This window comes from Eptatretus burgeri, chromosome 11 (assembly GCF_056783735.1).
Source record: "Eptatretus burgeri isolate ZD-2024b chromosome 11, Ebu_testis_v1, whole genome shotgun sequence".
NCBI lineage: Eukaryota > Metazoa > Chordata > Myxini > Myxiniformes > Myxinidae > Eptatretus > Eptatretus burgeri.
In genome coordinates, this window is record NC_140971.1 from 15,894,205 (window position 1) to 15,916,021 (window position 21,817).

Below are 21,817 nucleotides of genomic sequence, written 5' to 3' on the forward strand. Positions count from 1 at the left end.
TTCTTCTCCGAAACTGCTGATGGGATTGTGACCAAACTTGGCTAAAATGATCTTTGGTGTGGTCGAACTCAAGTTCATTCCTGATATCCCCCCCCCCCTCCACTCCATCAATAAGTAGGTTATGATAAGGATTAAAGGTTCGGAGTACTTGTATTTGGATCCAGTATGGCCATAATTTTGGATTCAGGAGAACCTTCAACATTCTTTTTCTCTCAAATTGCTTAACCGATCAATGCGAAACTTTAAATTTATGATCAACTACCCAAGGGAAATATAATTTTTTCACAATGACATCATCAGTCATGTGGTATGGCAGTCATATTGATCATAATAAAACCTTTAAGAATAATCTTCTTTGAAACCACCTGACTGATCGATGCGACACTTTAAATCGGTGATCGACTTCCCATGGGATACATTGTTTGTTAACAATGACATCAGTCACGTGGTGGAGCAGCCATATTGGTTCATAAGAAAACCATTAAAAAAATCACCATCTCTGAAACTGCTTAACTGATCTATGGGAACGTTTACATATGTGGTCAACTCCATGCAGAAAATAGAATATGATAACGATGATGTCATTGGTCAAGTGGTCTGGCAGCCATATTTGATCAAAGGAAAACCTTTAAAATTCAACTTTGCTGGAACCGCCTAACCGATCAATGCGAAACTTAAAATATATGATCAGTGACCTATGGGAACGTTTGATTAAAATAAGCTGATCTGAAACACAATATGGCTGCCAGTGACGTCATAATACAGAAAGTGGGCAATATCTTGAAAAACATGAATTTTAGACACCTTGGAGTTGCGCCTTATCAAATGGGGCTAATTTGGATGTAACAGGAAGTGACATCATCAACCGGAAACGGGCAATATCTCTAAAGCTCAGGCGCATAGACAGCAGGGAGTTGCTCGACTGTGAACATCATGTCGATACCACCGAACGTAAAATGTATATTCTAAATCCAGCTCTTATTTTTACCCTGATCCATTCATCACTCCGCTTTTTGGCAAGCAGACAGGTGAGCTACATGTGACCATTGGTCCTCTATTTTTATTTTTTATAGAGGTGATTTTGATGGTATTCTTGTAAGACAGCAGCTGTAGGGTGTCTGACGTTGTGTTGGAAAATATGTTTTTGTAAATGAGGGTGAGGAGCCCTCCACCACCTCTGTTGTCTGGTTGGTCCTTTCAGATAAAAGAGTGGTTTGGGAAGATGTGGGAAAATTTGGAGATATTGTTAATTTTATTCTATGTCTATTCAATTGCTATATCTATTTTGTGTTTGTCGATGAAATTTTGGAGTTCTGTTATTATCCCCCGCCAACCAACTAAGTTGGCGGGGGATATAGAAATGGGTTCCGTCCGTCCGTCCGTCCGTCACATTTCGTTTCCGGAGCTTAACTACAAATCCCCTCAAGATATATTTATGAAATTTGGTACACATATCAAGCAAGTGGTGAACTGGTGCCTTTTGATATTTTCTAATTGATAGGTTACATGGTTTGGCAGCCATGTTGGATTCAAGAAAAAATATTAAATAATGTTTTCTCTGGAATCACATAACCTAACAAAGCGAAAATTTCCAACTATCATCTTCCATCATGTCTGCATACATAGTAAAAATTATGTCATCACAAGTCACATGGTTTGGTGGCCATCTTGGATAGAAAAACACACCTCATCCGATTAACACGAAACTTCACACACGTATTCCACTGGAGGATTGGAGGCAGAATGTAAATTTATGATGTCATAGGTCACATGGTTCGTCAGCCATCTTGGATTGAAGATTAATAAATTTTAAAAATATTCTTCTCCAGAACGGCTGGACAGATTGAGGCAAAATTTCACATACACTTTCCCCAAGACATCCTTTCAGAAGTTTGTTAATTTTTAATTGATAGGTCACATGGTTTGGTGGCCATATTGAATTTACCCTAAAACTTTCAAACATCTTCTCCAGAACGGCTGGTCAGATCAAGGGGAAACTTCACATACATATTGCACACGCTTAGGGAATATAAGTTTGTTAATCCTCATTTACTATGGCGGGGGATATCGAAGACTTTGTCTTCAACGGATGCTAGTTTTATTTTGAATGCCGATTATGTTGAGCTGTGCAATGTTCAGGTGGAATTGATTGCTTTGTGATAATAATGGGTTAGACTGAATGACGACAGCGAGGTGTTGTACAGGACAGCTCCAGGTCCATTGTGAGCTGTAATCTTTGTATGAAGGTAGATTTCTGCATTTGAGATGAAGCCATCTGTTACATCTTGTGCAGAGAACTGAGAACTGAGTAGTCAGCAAACATCACTGTCGTTCACAAGAAGGGTGGTAAACAGGAAAACAAACTCGCAAGTTACTTTCACTTATCAGCAAAGTCATGGAATCAATCCTAGCTTTTGTTGTCAAGTTGATATTAAGGTCATGTGACCCTACTGAGGGTAATTTCATTAGAGATTTACTTTCATTCGATTAGAGGGTAATTAATTAGTCTGGACGTTCACCCAAGTTGTGTTTGTAATATGAGGTTTTGACCCCCCCCCCCCCCCCAAAATATGTATTTGCTTTCTTCTCCCACACTACACAAATGATTTCAATGAAACTTGGCCACAACCTTCATCACTCATGGTATACTAAAATTTGTTCATGGCATTAAAAAAAATCAGGGTCTATGGGGGTCTGCAGGGGGGGTTTGAGTGACTGTTGCTCCTGATCCAGGTGAGCTTCAGGACGTGCAGTCCTATTTTTGTGGTTCCATGCAATGTCTGCCATTTTAATTTGAACTGTTCAATCTGGTAGAAGTGAAAGATCTGTTGAAGAGCTGAGATTAAAGAGGAGACAGCTCTGTGGAGCACATTTTCTTATTGGGAATGCAGATGCAGTTTGGTCCTGTTGTGTTAAAGATAAAGGGTATTTGTGATCATCACTCTCTCTGGAGTTAAGTTTGCACCGACCAATGAGTAGGTTGTGAGAGGAAGTGTATGAGGGAATGGAAGAGATGGAATGGGCTCCACGGCCTTCAAAACGGACAGTTTTGATATTAAGTTAATATTATTAATACGGATAGTTTCTGTTGTGAATAAGAACTTTCAGTCTTTTTGTCACCACAATATACAGTATTTATTGCTAACGGAGCAAATTTCAAAAAGGTAAAAAGATGATACATGACATAACAGGACATATATAGCCCAATCTGTAAAATGTAGATGTATTTTTGCCATTTCAACCCCTTAAAGATCCCATGACACCCAAAAGTACTGAAAAAAAAAAAAATATATATATATATATATATATATATATATATATATATATATATATATATATATATATATGTCCTATAGGAGTTTTTCATCGTGATTTCAGATCTGACAATTTTTTCACAATACTCATTCTGTAAAATGTAAAATTAAAAAAACAAACCTCTTCGGGAACGCCCCTAAAAATTCTACTGAAAGGGGCGTAACCCACATGATGTCACATACCGGATTACAAAGGCTGCACGTAAATTACTCAGGTTGGTGGTCTATGTGATTCTATTGGCTTTCTGTGCGTTTCCACATTCGATTGGTCGACTCAATCGCTTCGTTCATTTCTGCTTTAAAAAAATTGAACATTTGGTTTTGAATAATGGATGACACGGACTTTCATTTGTCTGGTAGCGACAGTGAGTGTGAGAGAAATGAAGGATTTTGGGCTGAATCACATGGAGAATTGTCGGATAACATAGTCGCGGGAGGTGAAGTTCAGGCGGCTGGAAATGAAATACGGCCTTAGCAGTTTGAGCCCGAAGCAGGACAAGCAGAGGAAACTGGCGATGAAATTCCCGGCGTTCATGATGATCGGGAGGCCATCGAAGGAAGACTTGGCAATAACAACTGGTGAGACTAAATCCTATTTGTAATTCAATAATGTAAATTCGACTTGCATACTGCTCGATATCAGAAATATTTTAGTGAGGTGACGTGAACAGCACAGCGCAGCGGACATGTTTCTCCGCGGCGAATGAATCGCAAGCAAGGCCAGCCCATGTCATCGGCCGTATCTCTCCGCGCATAAAACGAAGCAATCTCGCTGTCCGGATATGATGAAAACTTATGTGCAGAACACACCTTGCGACACAATTGTCTTGAGTAGTCCGATAAATCTGACGTTCTGTTGCATTTTTATTTATTTTATTCCTACTGTCGTCATGTAGCACCAGTAGAAAACAATGAAGAAAAGAGAATAATAAAAGAAAGCTACAGCACGTCAGATTTATCGGCCTAGTCGGACGGACGACGGATTTATTGGACTCGTCTAGACTCTAGAGATCTCGAGTCAATCCACTCTGTGCGAGTTTCTGCATGTGACGTCAACGCTGCGGTTCGCTGAAGTCAACTTTTTTAAGGGGCGGGGCATAGCAAGTTGTGAAAAGCAGCAGAGATGATCGAAATATTGGTCTAGTTATCCCATTTTTTATTAAAAAAAAAAAAACGGGTGATTTCTTCACTAGGAAGGTCAAGTTAATATATTGTTGCGGTTGAGGAAATTCGCAAACCACCATTCAGGTCCCGTAGGTGAGATATCTCTGTAAGTACATGTGTAGGTAGCCCAAACCCGTTGTTTAGAGGGAATAAATGTGATTCATTCGGGCTGCGACCCTTTGAGATAGTCGTTTTTCTGTTCTATCTTTATTTTGAACCAACCACGTCTCAACCGCCATCACACAACAACCAACAACCACAATGCCGCTTCACAACAACAACAACGCCAACAGCCACGACCTTTACCTTCACAACTCGCTCCCGCAAACATCGCATCACCGCCATTCCAAACGTCACCATGGCCATGGACCACCACTTTAAACCCTCCACCACCTTCGCCTCTCCTTCTGCGGCCATTCCCGCACCGTTTGTGGGTGCCGAGCGTCAGGCTGTCCAGGCCTCGAACAGGACGCGTGCCAAACCCCGAGTGCAAAGTGCGGCCTTTCCGAGGAGAATTCGGATCAGGAATGATACACGCCCACTTCTGATCCGTCCAATCAGCAAGCGCGGGGCGGTTTGGCCCCGCCTCCAGGCGCGTCGGTGTAGAATCGATATATGCAAATTCGAGGATCAGGGGAGACTTACGCCCCTTTTTCTCCGTCCAATGGGCGAGCGTGGCTCCACCCCCGAGCTCATTCTGATCCAGAAATTTGCATATGGGTTCTCCTGCCGGCCTATAAAGTGCCGAGCACAGGGTCGAGTCGGGCTCAGTCGAGTCAGTTGGAGAAGAGTAAAGGCGAGTTTGAGAAGAGTCAAGTCGGGTCTGGAGAGGAGAAGTCTGTCGGAGCTCGCAGTCTGTCGGGGTTCGGAGTCTGTCGGGGAGCTGTAGAGAGAGGAAGCCTGGAGCGCGGTCGAGGTGATTTGCTGCAGTCGGCTGAGGAGAATTTAATTGGAGAGGAGACCGAAGGGTTCGGGTCCGAGGCAAGGAAGACGGCGGTCGGCGACGAGCTCGCAGTGGAGTCGCTCGTCGCGGGACCCAAGCAAGCCAGCTATCCTCTTTCCCCAGAGCATCAACAATTCCCCCCTCCCCCCCCACACGCTGAGATAGTGCGAAAAGGGGGCCCCGTTCCCACCCCACTCCAAGCAGTGCCAACGAAACTCTCGAAGGAGCGCGGAGTCGGGGCGCCGCCGCACCGCCACATTTGCGGCTCATCACAAAGACACGGATAGGATCCACCCGGTGTCACGGCCCACAGGCCCCGTCTGCCCCCTTGTCTTTGAGGGTGGCCCTTTTCTTTTGCTTTTGAGTAAATGTGTTGTCGGCGCCATATGTAAAGTAAAACTGTGTAAGTGTTGCCGTGTGCTCGCGTAGTCGGGAGTAGATCTGCATTGTTGTGTTTCTTTTGTTACATCTGCTTTTGGTGCATAATTGTTGTAATTGTATATGTGTGCTCTCCGTGTGTCGCGTAATAAATGTGCATGATGTTGAACTGTTTTTCCCGTTTCGCTTCGTCTTTTCTTTAATTGAATCTCCATCTTGCTTCACGTAAAGGGTTGGTAGTGGATTTAATACGCCCGATAATTAATCGGAACCATCGAGGCCGACGATAACACCGCTCGAATATCCCGATAGTACGGAACGGGTTGCTTAAGTGGCCCGTGTCCGGAGTCGACCTGCGGAGAGGTGCGATCGCCCGGTCTACCCTCTGCGTGGGTAATTAGGTAGGTCGAGTTTGGCGAACAACCCTATCCCACGCGGGGGGCTGATTGGCACGATCGTGGTGAGGTCGAAAGGCCCACCCGTGACTAGCTCCCGGCGTTAGTCCGAGAGGGTCACGACAGAATTGTCCGTCTAGTGGGCGACGTGCCGCGATTCGAGTTATGTAGCCGCTCGCACGCCGGCGGGCGCAAATTCGCAACAATATAAATAACCAGAAAGTTTTGGGTGTCATGGGACCTTTAATGCTGGGCGTAGTGGCGTATGCCTGTAATCTGGCTACTCGAGGCTTGGGTTGGGGGATTGCTTGAGGATGGGAGCTCTGCACTGTGCTGTGCTAGAAAAGAACAGAGCAGCCTGGCTGATATGGTGGCACCAAACCCAGATTGTCAGGTCAGACCAGATCAGATCTGTGACTTGCTGCAGGTATCATGTAAAACCTGTACTAACTTGTTCATGGTTGGCTCCCCCCATCATGTCCTCCTGGGGAGGAGGGTTTATGGATATGGACACCCAGCAGGACTAAAAACAAAACCTGTTAAAGAGCGGAGGAGCTCCTTGTGAGCCAACAGCCATCCATATCTAGTGCCCAACTGTGTCTGCAGATGTCCTCCTGCAGTGGGTAACCTTTCCTGGCAGGTTGATTGCATGATTTGCACTCTGGCCACCATAAAAACTTCACTCTGCAAAACACACCAAAGTGGTGTCTGTCTGTGTGTGGGTGGGGGCGTGGGTGCTTAGGTGTCATCCACTCGATGGCAGTCTCCTCGAGTTAACCTGAGGTGGTTCCTTTGGGTGGGTGCCTGGAATATCCTCACTCTAAGAGATGGGAATGGGCCAGGCATCTGCCTAAGGGATGGCCAGACGGAGGCCCCTGGAGTGGTGGCAGAAAGTGGACACAGAGACATGCTGTGGCGCATACTCCCCATGTATGTATGTTTGTAAACCCTTATGGTCATCAAATTGACCTTATTTAATTTACTCGCAATTCACCTAACAAGAAGCATAATATGTGCTTTAAGATCATTTTTACAAGGATGCACTTGGTGTGTTTCAAAAGATAATATATGGGTGTATAGTTTTGTGACATCGGATTTTTCAAGACTATACTTTTCCATGTCTGATATTTGTGTACTGCATGAAGGAAGTCGGAAATATAGGTATGAAGGCGAGACAAGCAGAGGAACAAGCTGGATTGTTTTTGTACACTTTCTGTAAAATGAGAATGATGTTTGCCAACTTTGAGGCAGACGGGAGGTGGCCAGAGGAGAAGGACAGTTTGTACATAGAGAGCAGACAAAGGAGAAGGACAGTTTGTACGTAGAGAGCAGACAAAGGAGAAGGAAGAGCAGTGGAGTAGGATTTGAGGGTGTGGGAACTGATGTCATCTGGGCCTATTACCAATGAAGAGTGAAGGCTGTACAGAACTTTTTCTCCCTTCTCTGTTGTGAAAAACAGAGCTGATAAGGCAGTGGGCAAAATGGGGTAACGTGAGTAAAGGCGATTTGACGATTTAGCCAGCGTATGTCAACGCATGAAAAATTTGTCTAAAACGCTGGCACACGTCGAATACGTTATGGGTAAGTTTTGTATACGTTAAGAGCATGCTGAAGCACGCTGGCATACGTAGTAGTACGCCGAGCTCGTCGACAAATTTTAACATGCTCAAAAATTTTTTGACGTATGCCAGCGTATGACTCACACGTTCCGCATACGCTGGCCATAAGTTGTAGGCACGTTATGCAATCGTTGACACACATCGACACACGTTACTGGTAAGTTACTCATAAGTCGAAACACATCGAGGTAATGTTTAGCATACCCGAACCTTATTTCTAACCTATGAGTAACGTGCTTTGAACCTGTGTGACGTATCTCCAACGCATATTGACGTATGTAGACGTATTTGACGTCTTCCGGACGACCACAGAACTTACTGAACGTGTTTGTAACTTACAGCTTCTGTATAATGGCGTATTGGCAGCGTTTAGGGGAATTGGTATATAAATATGGGCTTCACAGGAGGAACCCGTCAGTGTTCCAGACTCCATGTGTTTTTTTTTTGTTTTTTTTTTTCTTCGGCATGACGGTGATGTTGACACTTCGATTTCGAGTGCGGTTATAATATAATATAATTAATAGGCTGCCGCTCAACGATTTAAATCATAACCGCACTAGAAATCGAAGTGTCAACATCACTGGTCATGCCGAAGAAAAAAAAAAATAACAAACAAACAAACATTACCTCGACGTGTTTCGACTTATGAGTAACTTACCAGTAACGTGTGTCGACGTGTGTCAACGATCGCATAACGTGCCTACAACTTATGGCCAGCGTATGCGGAACGTGTGAGTCATATGCTGGCATACGTTGAAAAATTTTCAACATGCTGAAAATTTTTCGACGTACTCGGCGTACTTCGACGTATGCCAGCGTGCTTCAGCGTGCTCTTAACGTATACAAAAACTTATCCATAACGTATTCGAAGTGTGCCAGCGTTTTTGACAAATTTTTCATACGTCGGCATATGCTGGTAAAAACGTCAAGGTGTGACAGTTAGATTTCTAGTGCGGTTATGATTTGAATCATCGAGCAGCAGCCTTTTAATAGGCTACGCCACGTGATCGTCGGCGATACGCTGCCGCGCGCTATGCATACGTTAGACCAGGGGTCGGGAACCTTTTTGACTCAGAGAGCCATGAAAGCAAAATATTTAGAAATCTATTTCAGTGAGAGCCATATAATATATTTTAAGACTGAATTCAACTAAATGTGAGTATAATAAGCCTCTGAATTTATTATTTTAAATAATGTTGTTATAATACTCACCATTAATGGGACTTCTGGTGCTGTATGGATTTGCTGATGGCTTTGTTGTCTGGTTGGTACTTGGTGAGGTTAAGCTTCATGCAAGCGTTGAGGCTTTCATCCGTTAGACGTGATCGTAGGTTGGACTTGATGTTTTTAAGATGCGAGAATGACTGCTCACATGCATACGTAGATCCAAACAAGGTCAAGACAGCAATACTCACACGCTGCAGTGTGTGGTATGTGACAGGAAGCGCGTTCCAAGTTTTGATAATCAGCTGGTCTTCGGGTTGAAGTTTTTTCATTTCTGTCCACATAACATGCGCTTGCTCGCCAACTCCGCTTTCTGTCGTGCGATTCTTTCCAAATCTTCATTCAGTGACTTGAACTTATTCACCCACATGTCTGAGGCCTTCAGGTCAGCCACTTCTGCTTCAAAATCTCTGACGGAGACACCAGGAATGTAACTCAGGTCGGCTGTGTTCAGTGAACACTCGTTTGGATGGGTTATGAACTTAAAAAGACGAGTGTGCTCACGAAATTCTCCAAAGCGTGCTTTGAATGACTGGAGGAGACGATGTGGAGCCAGCTAACTGGTGGAGATCAAAGTTTTGAGTGGGCTCACTTGCTGTGCATGCATCTTTAAATTGTCTCAGTTTTTCAAAATGTAGTAAACGACCTGTTTCAAGATCCATGATAAAGAGCTCCAGCTTGTTTTCAAAAGCAAACACGGCTTGTTGAAGGGATAACACTGTATTTCCAATGCCTTGCATTTTCACGTTGAGCTGGTTCAGATGTTCAGTCATATCCACGAGATAGTAAAACTTGAGGAGCCACTCAGTTTCGGCTAGCTCAGGATGCTCAATCCCTTTCATTTCAAGGAAATTCCGGATTTCGTTCAGGCAAGCCGCGAAACGGCTAAGCACCTTCCCTCTTGACAACCAACGCACATTGCTGTGCAAAAGCAGACCGTGATAGTTATTTCCAACTTCATCCAGCAGTGTTCTAAACTGGCGACCATTTAAGGCTCGGGCAACAATAAAGTTGATCACACGAATGACCAGCAACATCACTTCGCCAAGCTGCCCATCACACATCTGAGCACAAAGTGCCTCCTGGTGTAGAATACAATGGAAACTTAGGATGGGTCTATTTTCATGTTCACGGAGAAGCGCCACAAATCCTTTGTTTTTCCCCACCATACACGGAGCACCATCAGTACACACTGAGATAAGTTTATCCAGAGGTAGATTTTTTTTTCTTGAGCGAACTCCATGAAAGACTTGAATAAATACTCACCTCTTGTGGACCCTTTTATTGGCAGAACAGCAAGACTTTCTTCGCGCAGTGTATCACCAGCAGCATATCTTGCAATCACACTGAACTGCAACAAATGGCTTTCGTCTGTTGACTCATCCAAAGCCAGGGAAAAGAACGGCGCTGTATTTATGTCCTTCACTTGCGTTTCCTCCACTTGGTTTGCCATCATGATGGTACGATCATGAACAGCTCTTGCCGATAGAGGCATGTCTTGTATCCGTTTGATTATCTTGTCTTTGTTCGGAAGATCATCAAAAAGTTCATTGGCAACATCCAGCATGAACGTTTTAGCATCCTCGCCATCTGTGAATGGTTTTCCGTTCCTCACTATTGCTAAAGATCCAGCAAAGCTGGCGGAATTATAGTCACCTTGCCGGGTCCATACGCGGAGTTGCTGCTGGCTGGCTTGCACCCTGCTCAGTAGCTCTTGGCACGCTTTCTTTCTGCCGTCTCCCACAGGGTATTTTGATGCAAAGGTCGCATGGCGCGTGTCAAAGTGCCGCTTTATATTCGACCGTTTCATCGATGCAATTTTGTCATTGCAAATTAGACACACCACAGAACCTGCTCTCTCCACAAAGGCGAATTCTTCAGCCCATTCGTCCTGAAATGTACGATACTCCTCATCTTTTTTTCTTTTCGCCATTTTCTTCGTCGAAGGGTTAGCTTTGAGCAAGTGAGAGAGAGAGAGAGAGAGAGAGAGAGAGAGAGAGAGAGAGAGAGAGAGAGAGAGAGAGAGAGAGAGAGAGAGAGAGAGAGAGAGAGAGAGAGAGAGAGAGAGAGAGAGAGAGAGAGAGAGAGAGAGAGAGAGAGAGAGAGAGAGAGAGAGAGAGAGAGATGTTGACCCAACTGAGGCTTGGCAAATAGTGAGTCTGGCTGGCCTGCGCACGGGCTTATATACTCGAGAGGTGCGGCGCGGCCGGCCGACTCTGGGATGCTGTCACCTCAGCGGTGGTGCGTGATTGGTCGAGATGAATTCCGCTACGCGTGTCGGCGGCGGCACGTCATCGGAGGAACCGAAATCACGAGTCACCTCGGCCGCATGACTGGACGAAACAAAAACCGCTTCAGCCAATTCGGAGGCGTTTTTTCTTCTCTCCTTCTGGCAAGTTCAGCCCTGCACGTGAATGAAGCATGACACCATTCAAACTATAGGTAAAGCTTCCGCGAGAAATATTGGGCTTTCAAAGTTTCAAACTCCAATTTTATCTGCGAGCCAGATGCAATCATCAAAAGAGCCACACCTGGCTCGCGAGCCACACGTTCCCGACCCCTGCGTTAGACTATCGTTGGGCATACGTTGTGAACGCTGACAACACGCTCAGCATTCGTTGGTATAAGTTATCTATAAGTTATCGAAATGTTCTGTGTACGTTACTAATACGTTATGCACACGTCCAACCCGTTATGAATACGCCCAAAACTTTTTTAAAACATCAATTGTTCAGCGTACGCCAGCGTTTTCATACATTTTGATACGTTGCCATACGCTGGCTAAAACGTCAAGGTGTGACAGGGCCTTAAGGGAGGGACGAGTTGCGTACAAGTGATTTGAAGGCAAATACTGTGTTGAAACATTCTGCCTTGTCTAAAGCGGTCTTTGGTGATGCCGTTTGATGTGAGAGAGGGTTTGGAGGGGAGTACACACCATATACAGACTCAACAGTGTATCACTAGGACTTTGAGGAAGGAGATTGGTTGGAGAGCTCAGCCTTGATATTATCAAGAAGATGTTGTCTGGCTCAAGTAAGAATTGGCACCACACTTGTTTGAATGCCTTATAGAGTGGCATAAAGTTGCCCTCAGTCAAGTTATCCCTCCATATTGAGAAAGTAAGCTGCTTGTCATAATTATGAATGTTCCAAAATGTATAAATTTCTGCACCTACTTACAAATCCTGAGCAAGTTGAGACTTAGATTCATACAATGCAATCAGATTCATACATTTCCAATTTGATGTAAATGACACCAAATTGGAAATGTATGTTGGATCAGTGATGTGGCAAGGTCTCTGTTCAATCCAATTTCATGTAAATGACATCACTTAATCACATGTTTGACTTTGATTCATGTTGTTGGTGTATACCGGTTTCCCTGTAAGCTCCGCATCTCAAATTGATTTTGTCTTGCTGATGATGCCCGAAGGCAGAAACATTTTTTGGTTTATTTTAAACTGGGGCGTAGTACTACAAGAACGCCGCTCCGGCACCTCGATCCACCTGAGGAACTTGGCAAAGCAACAGTAAAAAATAAAAATAAAAATGTAATAAAAGACAAAGATACTGTGCACATCAAAATCAAGCACAGTCTTCCTTTTAATCCCAAAATTTGTCAACATTATTTAATTACCCACTTCTTAGATACTATAATGAGCCTGGTGTTGGTTTAGTGGTTAGGGTGGCTGTCTTTGGATCCTAGGGTCCTGAGCTCAAGCCCCGTTGGCCGCTGAATTAAAATACACCAGGAGGTTGACTCAGCCCGTCATCCTTCCGAGGTCAGCAAAATGAGTACCAGTGTACTGGTCCCGGTGTTCGCCCCGGTTAGAATAGGTATACCATGTCCCTGTGTGTCGTAAGAGGCGATACTATAATAAAATGGCTGCAAAAAGGCTTAGATATTATAATGCATTTTTGTCCATTTAGATTGAAAAATAACGTATTCAGTAGTCCCTCACAAATGCTAGGTGGATTTAAATGGCCGACTCGGTGGCCTCTATAAAGCCGAATTCACTCATCAACGACTTGTATGTACTTTTTCTTATTAACCATTCACTAATGCTGTGGATGATTCACATGTGAATGATGTACGACTTTCCACGACACACTTACCACTTTGTTTCGACAGCTCTGATAAGCCCCGCCACCACCCCGCAGGTAACAATCTCTCACCACACCCTCATTCCCTCCTTCCTTCCTTCATCTTTCTTCCATCTCTCCCAGGCTATGGAAGCTCACAGTATGTAAGCATTTTACAGCAATGGCCCATATGTGCATGTGTCAAGGCACACACGTTTACTAAGCCCACACCACTACCCTTCATACCCTCCAATTCAATTTTGTATTCCCGTGCTCGATGTGACCAGAAGTGTAACCTGTTACGTCTGCAGATGCATTAATACATCGTTTCGAATCAATAATGTTGAGAATTTGTTGAGTGGTTTGGTACTTAAACCTTTTTATTGTAGTATATCTATAAACAGGTATCATATTTGCGTGTTTTTAATTTAGCGAGATCTTCTGAAACCTAACCCCTCAAATATGTAGTTCCTTTCTGTACATATGTGGGCAATAGAGGATTGGAACCAAACTCTTTATTTTCCACTGAAACAATAGTTTGACAATGCCTAATTCACCAATGGAGGTTGTTTAGTGATTTCAGCAATTTGTGTGCCGCCACCATATTGGAGTACATAAAGAAAGAAAGAAAGGAACTTCCATTCATGATCAGTTGAGTTATTGTGCTTTATGTACTTTCATAGCCAAATAATTGGGGTCAAAGCTTGTCCCGAAGCTTGGATATATCTACATGTTGGACACTTTGTCCTAGGGAGTGATGTTACAACGAAATACAGGTTTATAGGCAACACAGACCTGGATGAATTACCGATTACAACATGGTGCAGAAACGATACAAACTTTCTAACTGTTATATATCCAGATTTAGTGAATTATTTTATGTTTGCAAAAAGTTTTTACACCCTGGAAGGCATGAAGGCCTGAAAAAGTTTGGAAGAGCGAGAGAGCGAGAGAGCGAGAGAGCGAGAGAGACAGGTCACCACAGGCCAGAACTTAGGTGAGATTTCTAAATTCCACAATTTTCATCCGATTGACTTGAAATTTGAAAAGGATTTGCATATGAGCTCACTGAATTCAACCAGCCAATTATTTTTCAGGTCAAATTTGTTTTATGGAATCTGCAAGTATTGTGCTCTGCACGACATCTTCTTCTTGTTTGTTTGTATGCTTGTCTGTCTGTCTGTCTGTGTGCAGGACATCTAAAAAAGTTGTGGAAGGATTTGGATGAAGTTGGGTGTGTGACAAGGCCGACATGATTCGACTTTGGTGAAGCTCTGGATCTGGATCCGGATCTGGATCCGGATACCAGAATTTTTAAAGTGATTCTTCACCATTGAGAGATAGGGCCTAAAACGATATATAGCACGATATCTCAAAAAGTTGTAGACGTATTCGGATGAAACTTGGTGTATAGGTTGCGTGTGTGACAAGGACAAATTATTTCTACATTGGTGAAGATCTGAATCCTGATCCGGATATGAGAATTTTTTTTATTTTTAAAGTGATTCTTCACCATTGAGAGATAGGACTAAAAATGATATGTAGCATAATATTTCAAAAATGTATTGGGCCAGATATGTTCTACTTGATCAGGCATTACGTGGGAGAGGTATGTGCTCTACCAATTGCCCTTCGAGTTGTGAGTGTTTTTATTATGGCATTTTGAGTTTTTAATATTATTGTGTTTATTGTTGTTTCTCTTATAAACCAACGTTTTCACACCTTTATTCATGATTCAGCTGTTATCTGCTTTATCCTTGATAGTTGTTGGTCATGTTTTGAAGCTTGTTTTCTACTTTAAATCCAAATTCCTCGTTCAAAGGTACACTTTTTAAATTCTCCCCTGAGGAGTTTAATTCCTTTTGTCCACATCACTGGAGGAGGGAATTTTTGTGGTTTGACCTGAGCTGCGAATTTTAATTGCTTGGCTCCGGTACATTTCATAATCTTTATGGTGTTTTTTTTTGTTTTGTTATTTTGGCAAGTGCTTCACCAAGAGTTTAATTTGATTGCAAAAACATAAGCAGTTGCTGTGAACAAAATCATAGCACAAAGGGCCATTTGGCTTTGAACAAGCAAAGCCTTTGAACGATCATCGTGAACATTGAGAAAAACCATTAAAATGCATATGTACTGCCAAATCTCTTCTGTTGTCACTGGGATTCAAGGAAAATTATTACTTTAATTCTGGGAGACTAAATACTGTATTAAAATAGCTTACTTAATGCATAATTTGATTCCTGCTTTTAATACTTCACTCTAGTATATACATACAGTGTAGGCATACTTTCCTCGTTTAACGCTTAGGATGCATTCCCAGAAGTGTGAGTGCTAACTATATAAGCTTTCTGCGGGGTCATTATAACATGGTACATACATATGGAGATGCGTTCCCGACAGTGTCATTTCTTCATACATAAAAATAATAATTTAATACCAATGTATAATAACATCAGTAAGTTATACGCATGCCGTATTAAAACTCACCAGTGAATTTTGTCGGAGCTTGGGTTATGTTTATGACAAGGTGGGAAGAGCTACTGTTAGGAAGATGGGCCAGGCTGTGGCTTCATCCTCCTGCAAAACTGTAGATCCTTTCTTGAAGTTGGCATCCGGCGTTGGCTGTCTTGCCTGGAGATTCTTCTCCCGGAGCATTTCTCTGTAGCAGGAAACTGCGTCGGACAAATCTCTGATGACTTTGGTGCCACGGTTTCAATCCGGATCATTTTCAGAGAAGACGTTAATGACCTCGTTCAGCTTAATGAAGCCCTCAGTCAAAACAGCTGTGGTGAGTTTTCGCTGAGGTTGAGCCTCATCTGCACCGATGTCCTTGGCATCTTCTGTAGCATGCTGTTCTTCCAGCTACAGCAGTTCCTCGTTTGTTAGGCTGTTCCAATGTGATTGCAGAAGCTCATCCACATCATCGACGTCCACTTTGTCCAGTCCAACTAGGTTGTCTAGCTGGACGATGTTGCTGGTGATGGATTGCTTCACCACCTCGAATTCCACAAAGTCGTTGCATGCCTCCAGCCATACTTTCTGCCACATATTGTTCATGCAGGTGTTGGAGACCTCCTCCCAGGCCACGCCGACGTTTCCAATGGCCTTCATAATGTTGAACGACCTCCAGAAGTCCCTAACTGACTGCTCATTGGGATTATCTGTTGCCCCCACAAGGTGCCTGAAGGTCCGTCACAGGTAGTATACCTTAAAATTAATTATAGACCACTCGTCCATCAGTTGCAAAAGGGAAGTCGTGTGGGAGGAAGAAACACCACCTCAACAGGTAGTGAAGTCCAGAGGCTTTCAAGGTTGTCTGGGTGGCCTGGAGCATTGTCCACGGACAACACCACTTTAGGTTTAAGATTGTTTACCTCGCAGTAACACTTCACATCGGGACAAAAACTTCAACCATACTGATGTTGAAAAGTATCCATTGTCACCCATGCCCTCTTGTTGGACTTCCAGATGACAGCTTTTCTTTCCTCAGCTTTGAAGAGTGGCTGAAGGAGACAGAGCTTTATACATTCCAAAAGGCAATTCTGAGGGGATCTGATCGAGGTGTTTAAGATTATGAAGGGTATAGACAAGAGAGGTGCGGAAACGCTTTTCAGTAGTATAAACAGTGATAGCACAAGTGGCCATAGCTTTAGGGTGAAGAAGAGGAGAGTTATAATGACTTTAAGACAGGTGTCTTTCATTCAGAGAGTACGAAATGGATGGAATAATTTCCCTGAAAATGTTGTGCCAATTGAAAGCATTGGGGATAGAGGGGTACATCGACATTGGCAGAAATGCGTGGGCATGATTGGCTTGATGGCTTCCTTGTATTTCCTTGCATCTCTATAAGTTACATACATGAATACTGATCCCTGAGGTTCTGCACTACTTCCAACTTCCCAGTCTGCCAATCCTTTCCAACACCAATCACTCTTTGCTTCCTATCCCAAAGCCAGTTGTTGATCCAGTTTTGTATCTACCAACAACTCCAGAAACCCAAACCATGCAAGCGTGAGTACTATTAAGGAGGATTGAGAATTGTGACCAAACTTTTTAACAGAATTCAGGCAGGTGCAGTTGTGTGCAAACTGAACCAGCATTTCAAGGATACTTTTGAGTAACAGTGTCTGAACTTGCGCACAGCAGTTTGGAGAAATATACTTTATACTAATTCCAGTTAAGTCTCATCACCATGTTGGGAAATTCCATTTAAAAAGTGGTATTCAATTCCTGTATTGCTTTCTGCATTGTTGGTGTGTTGGAGGAAAAGTCTTTATCCTCTCTCCAATTCAATGTTATTCAATTTCCCATGATCAACACAAGCCTCTCTAAAGAACCTGAATTTGTGACAATAAATTCCTTTATTTCCCTTGTTTCTGCACTCAGGCTAATCGAGTTGCACTCACCTTCTGCGAAACACTGCTTGTTGCTGCGGGCCAGAGACACAGTGACAGCGAGCAGCTGGTTCAATGCCCTGCGTTCAACGGCTGCCACTCTAACAGCTGTGGCACTGCATGAGGCCAATGCCACCTGTGCAGGAAGTTTGGCATTTTCAGGCCGCCCTTTAGCCCACCTCACGTGGTCGGCAGAGCAGGTAAAGTGGCGGCATGTGTGGTGTTCATGTTTGTTGGTATTACCATTTGGTTTCCAAAAGATTAAATAATGCGCTGAAATGTCCATTCTCATAACGGTTTTTAAATATTTACCTCGATAAAGACTTGCACTTAAGAATTGTATGCGAGTTGAAAAATATTTCCAAATGGAAGTGGAGACAACTTTGTTTGCTCATCAACTTTAACTTCAAGTTACAATTCAGGTTCATGACTTGTTTGGATGGACCTCTGTTTGCATGCATGGTTTTTTATGAACTATGTATGACCTGCTTGCAATACTTTGTATCTTCCTTTATACCCTTACAAACACATAAATAAATGGAGTGGATCACCTTCAAAAAAATAAGGGTTTTAAAGAATGTAGCACTTTATTAGAACAACATTCGCAAATAAAGCTTTTGGTACAGAAGTTATTTATGATTTAGCACAACAGTATCTAACAACTTTTTTTTACGAGGAGGTTGGTGGCAGGATTTGCACTCCGGCCACCGTAAAACCCTTCATTCCGCAAAACACAAAAACACAAAAAAATCTGAAAACCCACTCCGTGGGAGTACCTCCTGTGCAGCTTCCCTTTGCAGGGCAGCTCACCGGATGACGGGATTGGGGCAAAGCTTTCAGGACCCCCAATCTTTGATGATAGGAGGGAAACCACGGGGTAACATCCCTGGATCAGATTGCGTGAGAGTGTGTCGGAGTGGTGCTGAGGTGTCGTCCACCAGACGGCGGTCTCCTTTGGTTAAACTGAGGCGGTCCCTTCGGGTGGGTGCCTGGAATGTCCTATCCCTAAGAGAGGATGATCACCTGTCTCTGTTATCATCTGAGCTCAAGCGTTTGGACATCGGGATTGCAGCTCTCTCTGAGTTTTGGAGACCGGATTGCGGCGAGATCGTGGTGGGTGGTTACACTTACTATTGGTCTGGTCGCTCTGATGGTTACCATACCCAAGGAGTTGCTGCAGCTGTGTCCAATAAGCTGACCCCAATGATAATTGAGGTAACACCGGTCAACAAGCGTATTATGAGACAAAGGATTCGTCACTCCTTAGGTGTCATTTCCCTGGTCTCTGTTTATGCTCCAACTGAGGCGAGTGATCTCACCATGAAGGATGCATTACACGCCACGCTCAAGTCTGTGGTTGATCAGTGCCCCAGACGAGATACACTTCTAGTCTTCGGGGATTTCAATGCATCGACTGGAACTGATAGGGATGGTGATGAGATATGTGTTGGTCCCCATGGGTCAGGAAATAAGAACCAGAATAGCACTAAGTTCCTTGACTTTGCAAGAAGTCATGGACCTTTAGTGTGGCTGGTTCATGGTTTCAGCACCCACAAGCTCATCGCTGGACTTGGTATTCCAAAACTGGTGGTGTGGCAAAGGAGATTGACCATGTCCTCGTTGATGGTCGTTGGAGGATGATCCAGAACTGCAGGGTCTACTGGAGTGCTCAGTTCCTCAATACTGACCACCGGCTTGTTGTAGCAACTCAAAAGCTGCACCTTAAATCCTGGAGAATGGTACCATCCCAGCCTCGGCTGGATGTTGGCAAGCTCAGCGATGAGAGAGTAGCTGAGGAGTTTGTGAACAGGATGAGTAGACACTTGGGGGGTCTGGGTGCTTTGGGGAGGTCCTGAAGAGTTGTGGAGTGCTTTCAAGACCACCGTCCTTGATGTTGCCGGTGGATGCCTTGGAAGTCACCGCAGGGCAATGAAGAATTTTGTCTCTCAAGGGACACTGGATACCATTGACCAGAGTCGCAACGCCAGGCTGAATGGCAGAGCTGAGCTGTTCAGGGAGCTGAGGCGAAAAACTGTACGTGCACTGAGGGTGGACAAGGAGGCCTATGTGCGAGGAATCTGTGAGGGGGCAGAGCATCACCTGTGGACAGGTGATTCTTGTCCCGCTTACAGGGGAATTCGCGCATTACGTTCATCCAAGCCCATCCCTCGGAGCACTGCAGTTAGAGCAGAGAGTGGTAGGCTCTTGACAGAGGAGTCTGAAGTGAAGGCCCGCTGGGCCGGTTACTTTGAGCGGTTGTACCAGGCTTATCCCCCAGCTGTCGAGTTGGACGTCAAGGGTGTTACAATCCCTGTTGCTGACCCTCGAATCAACTGTGGTCCACCTTCGCTTGTGGAAACACGGGCTGCCGTGAACCGGTTGAAACGGGGTAAAGCTCCAGGGATCTGTGGCATCCATGCCGAACTTCTCAAGTTCGGTGGTGGAAATGTTCCACTCAAGCTGGTGGAAATGTTGCACTCGTGTCGTTGCATCCAGTTTTGTGCTCTGCCTGGAACACAGGCATCATGCCAACTGATTGGAAGAGGGGCCTTGTTGTCCCTCTCTGGAAAGGGAAGGGTGATCGCCAAGACTGCAACAACTACCGAGGGGTGACGCTGCTCTCAGTGCCGGGCAAGGTCTTTGCTCGGATAATTCTTGATAGCGTTCGCCACCATCTGCTTGAGCACCAGCATCCAGAGCAGTCAGGCTTTACACCAAAGAGGTCAATGATTCACCGTATCCTTGCCCTTCGTGTCCTCACCGAACGCAGACGAGAGTTTCGGCAGGGGCTGCTTGCAGCCTATGTTGATCTCTGTAGAGCGTTCGATTCAGTGAATCGGGATGTCCTCTGGAGGATTCTTGGTCTTCATGGGGTGCCACCAAAACTAATCGATCTGATGTCTGAACTCTACTCTGGTACTGAGAGTGCTGTGTGGTGTGGTGGTACCATCTCTGACTTATTTCCAGTTATTACTGGAGTTCGTCAGGGATGTGTACTTGCCCCCACACTTTTCAGCACTTGTATGGACTGGATTTTAGGGAGGATGTCGGAGAGATCAAGCTGCGGTGCATCGTTTGGGAATGTCAAGATCTCTGACCTTGATTTTGCAGATGATGCAGTCATCTTTGCGGAGACTTTAGATATCTTTTTGGGGGCCCTCGAGGTGCTGAATGAGGAGTTGGAGCCGCTGGGATTATGGGTTTCTTGGGTCAAAACTAAGATCCAGGCTTTCCATGACATCTTGGATGCTGCTGTCCTGTCTGTGTCTGTTTGTGGTGAGGATGTTGAGGTCGTGGAGAGATTCACTTTCCTTGGCAGTGATATTCATGTCTTTGCTGGCTGTGAGTCAGAGGTCAATAGACATCTGGGTCGGGCCTGGGGAGTCATGGAATCACTGGATCATGGGGTGTGGCGCTGCCGGTACCTGTTCGGGAGGACGAAAGTCCGAGTCTTCAGGTCCTTGGTGCTTCCAGTCTTGCTCTATGGATGCGAGACTTGGACTCTGACCAAGGATCGGAGACGGAGACTTAATTCCTTTGGTACCAGGTCTCTTCGGAGAATCCTTGGCTATCGCTGGTCGGATTTTGTGTCCAATGAGCGGTTGCTGAGAGAGACTCGGATGAGATTTGTTACCTGCATATTCCGTGAACATCAGTTGCGGCTGTATGGACATGTGGCTCGTTTTCCTGACGCTGATCCTGCTCATCATATTCTCTCAGCGAGGGAATCTCGTGAGTGGAGGAGGCCAATGGGCTGACCACGTGCCTCGTGGTTGCAGCAGGTTGAGCGTCATCTCAAGGAGATGGGGATGGGCCTGGCATCTGCCTGGGGGATGGCCAGACGGAGGCCCCTGGAGTTCCAGCGGAAAGTGGACGCAGCGACGTGCTGTTCTGGCACATGCTCCCATACCTGACCTGACCTGACTCAATGGTGAAGAATTAGTCAAAAATTCTCGAATCCAGATCCGAATTCGGATCTTCACCAAAATCTAATCAATTCTTCCTTGCTCCTTACACAACTTGGCCACCAAGTTTCATCCGAATCCGTCCACAACTTTTCGAAACAATCTGTTCACAAACAAACAGACAAACAAATGAAAAATCACTCAGAGTGATGCTTGGCAAACCAGAACGAAGTATTGGGCCTCTCTGAGTCTTTGGGCCTCTCACTCTCTCATCGCCGGCAGGTCGGTAGTCTTTCTGTCTTCTACCGTCTCTTCTCTAGTCTCGCCCCCCCTCCGCCCCCCTGCTCTGTCTGCGATTTGTCCTCACCGTATTTCCACAGGGTGCTCAACATCCGCCAA

General features: G+C 44.6%; 1 protein-coding gene across 1 annotated transcript in view; it reads left to right on the forward strand.

The window, feature by feature from the left end:
• Nucleotides 1-21,817, forward strand: part of LOC147016561 (beta-2-syntrophin-like) — a 105,159-nt gene that overhangs the window by 63,794 nt on the left and 19,548 nt on the right. The window contains exon 3 of the mRNA XM_085845336.1: nt 17,506-17,713. Coding sequence (XP_085701462.1) covers nt 17,506-17,713 — 208 coding nt within the window. The remainder of the gene's footprint in view (nt 1-17,505; nt 17,714-21,817) is intronic.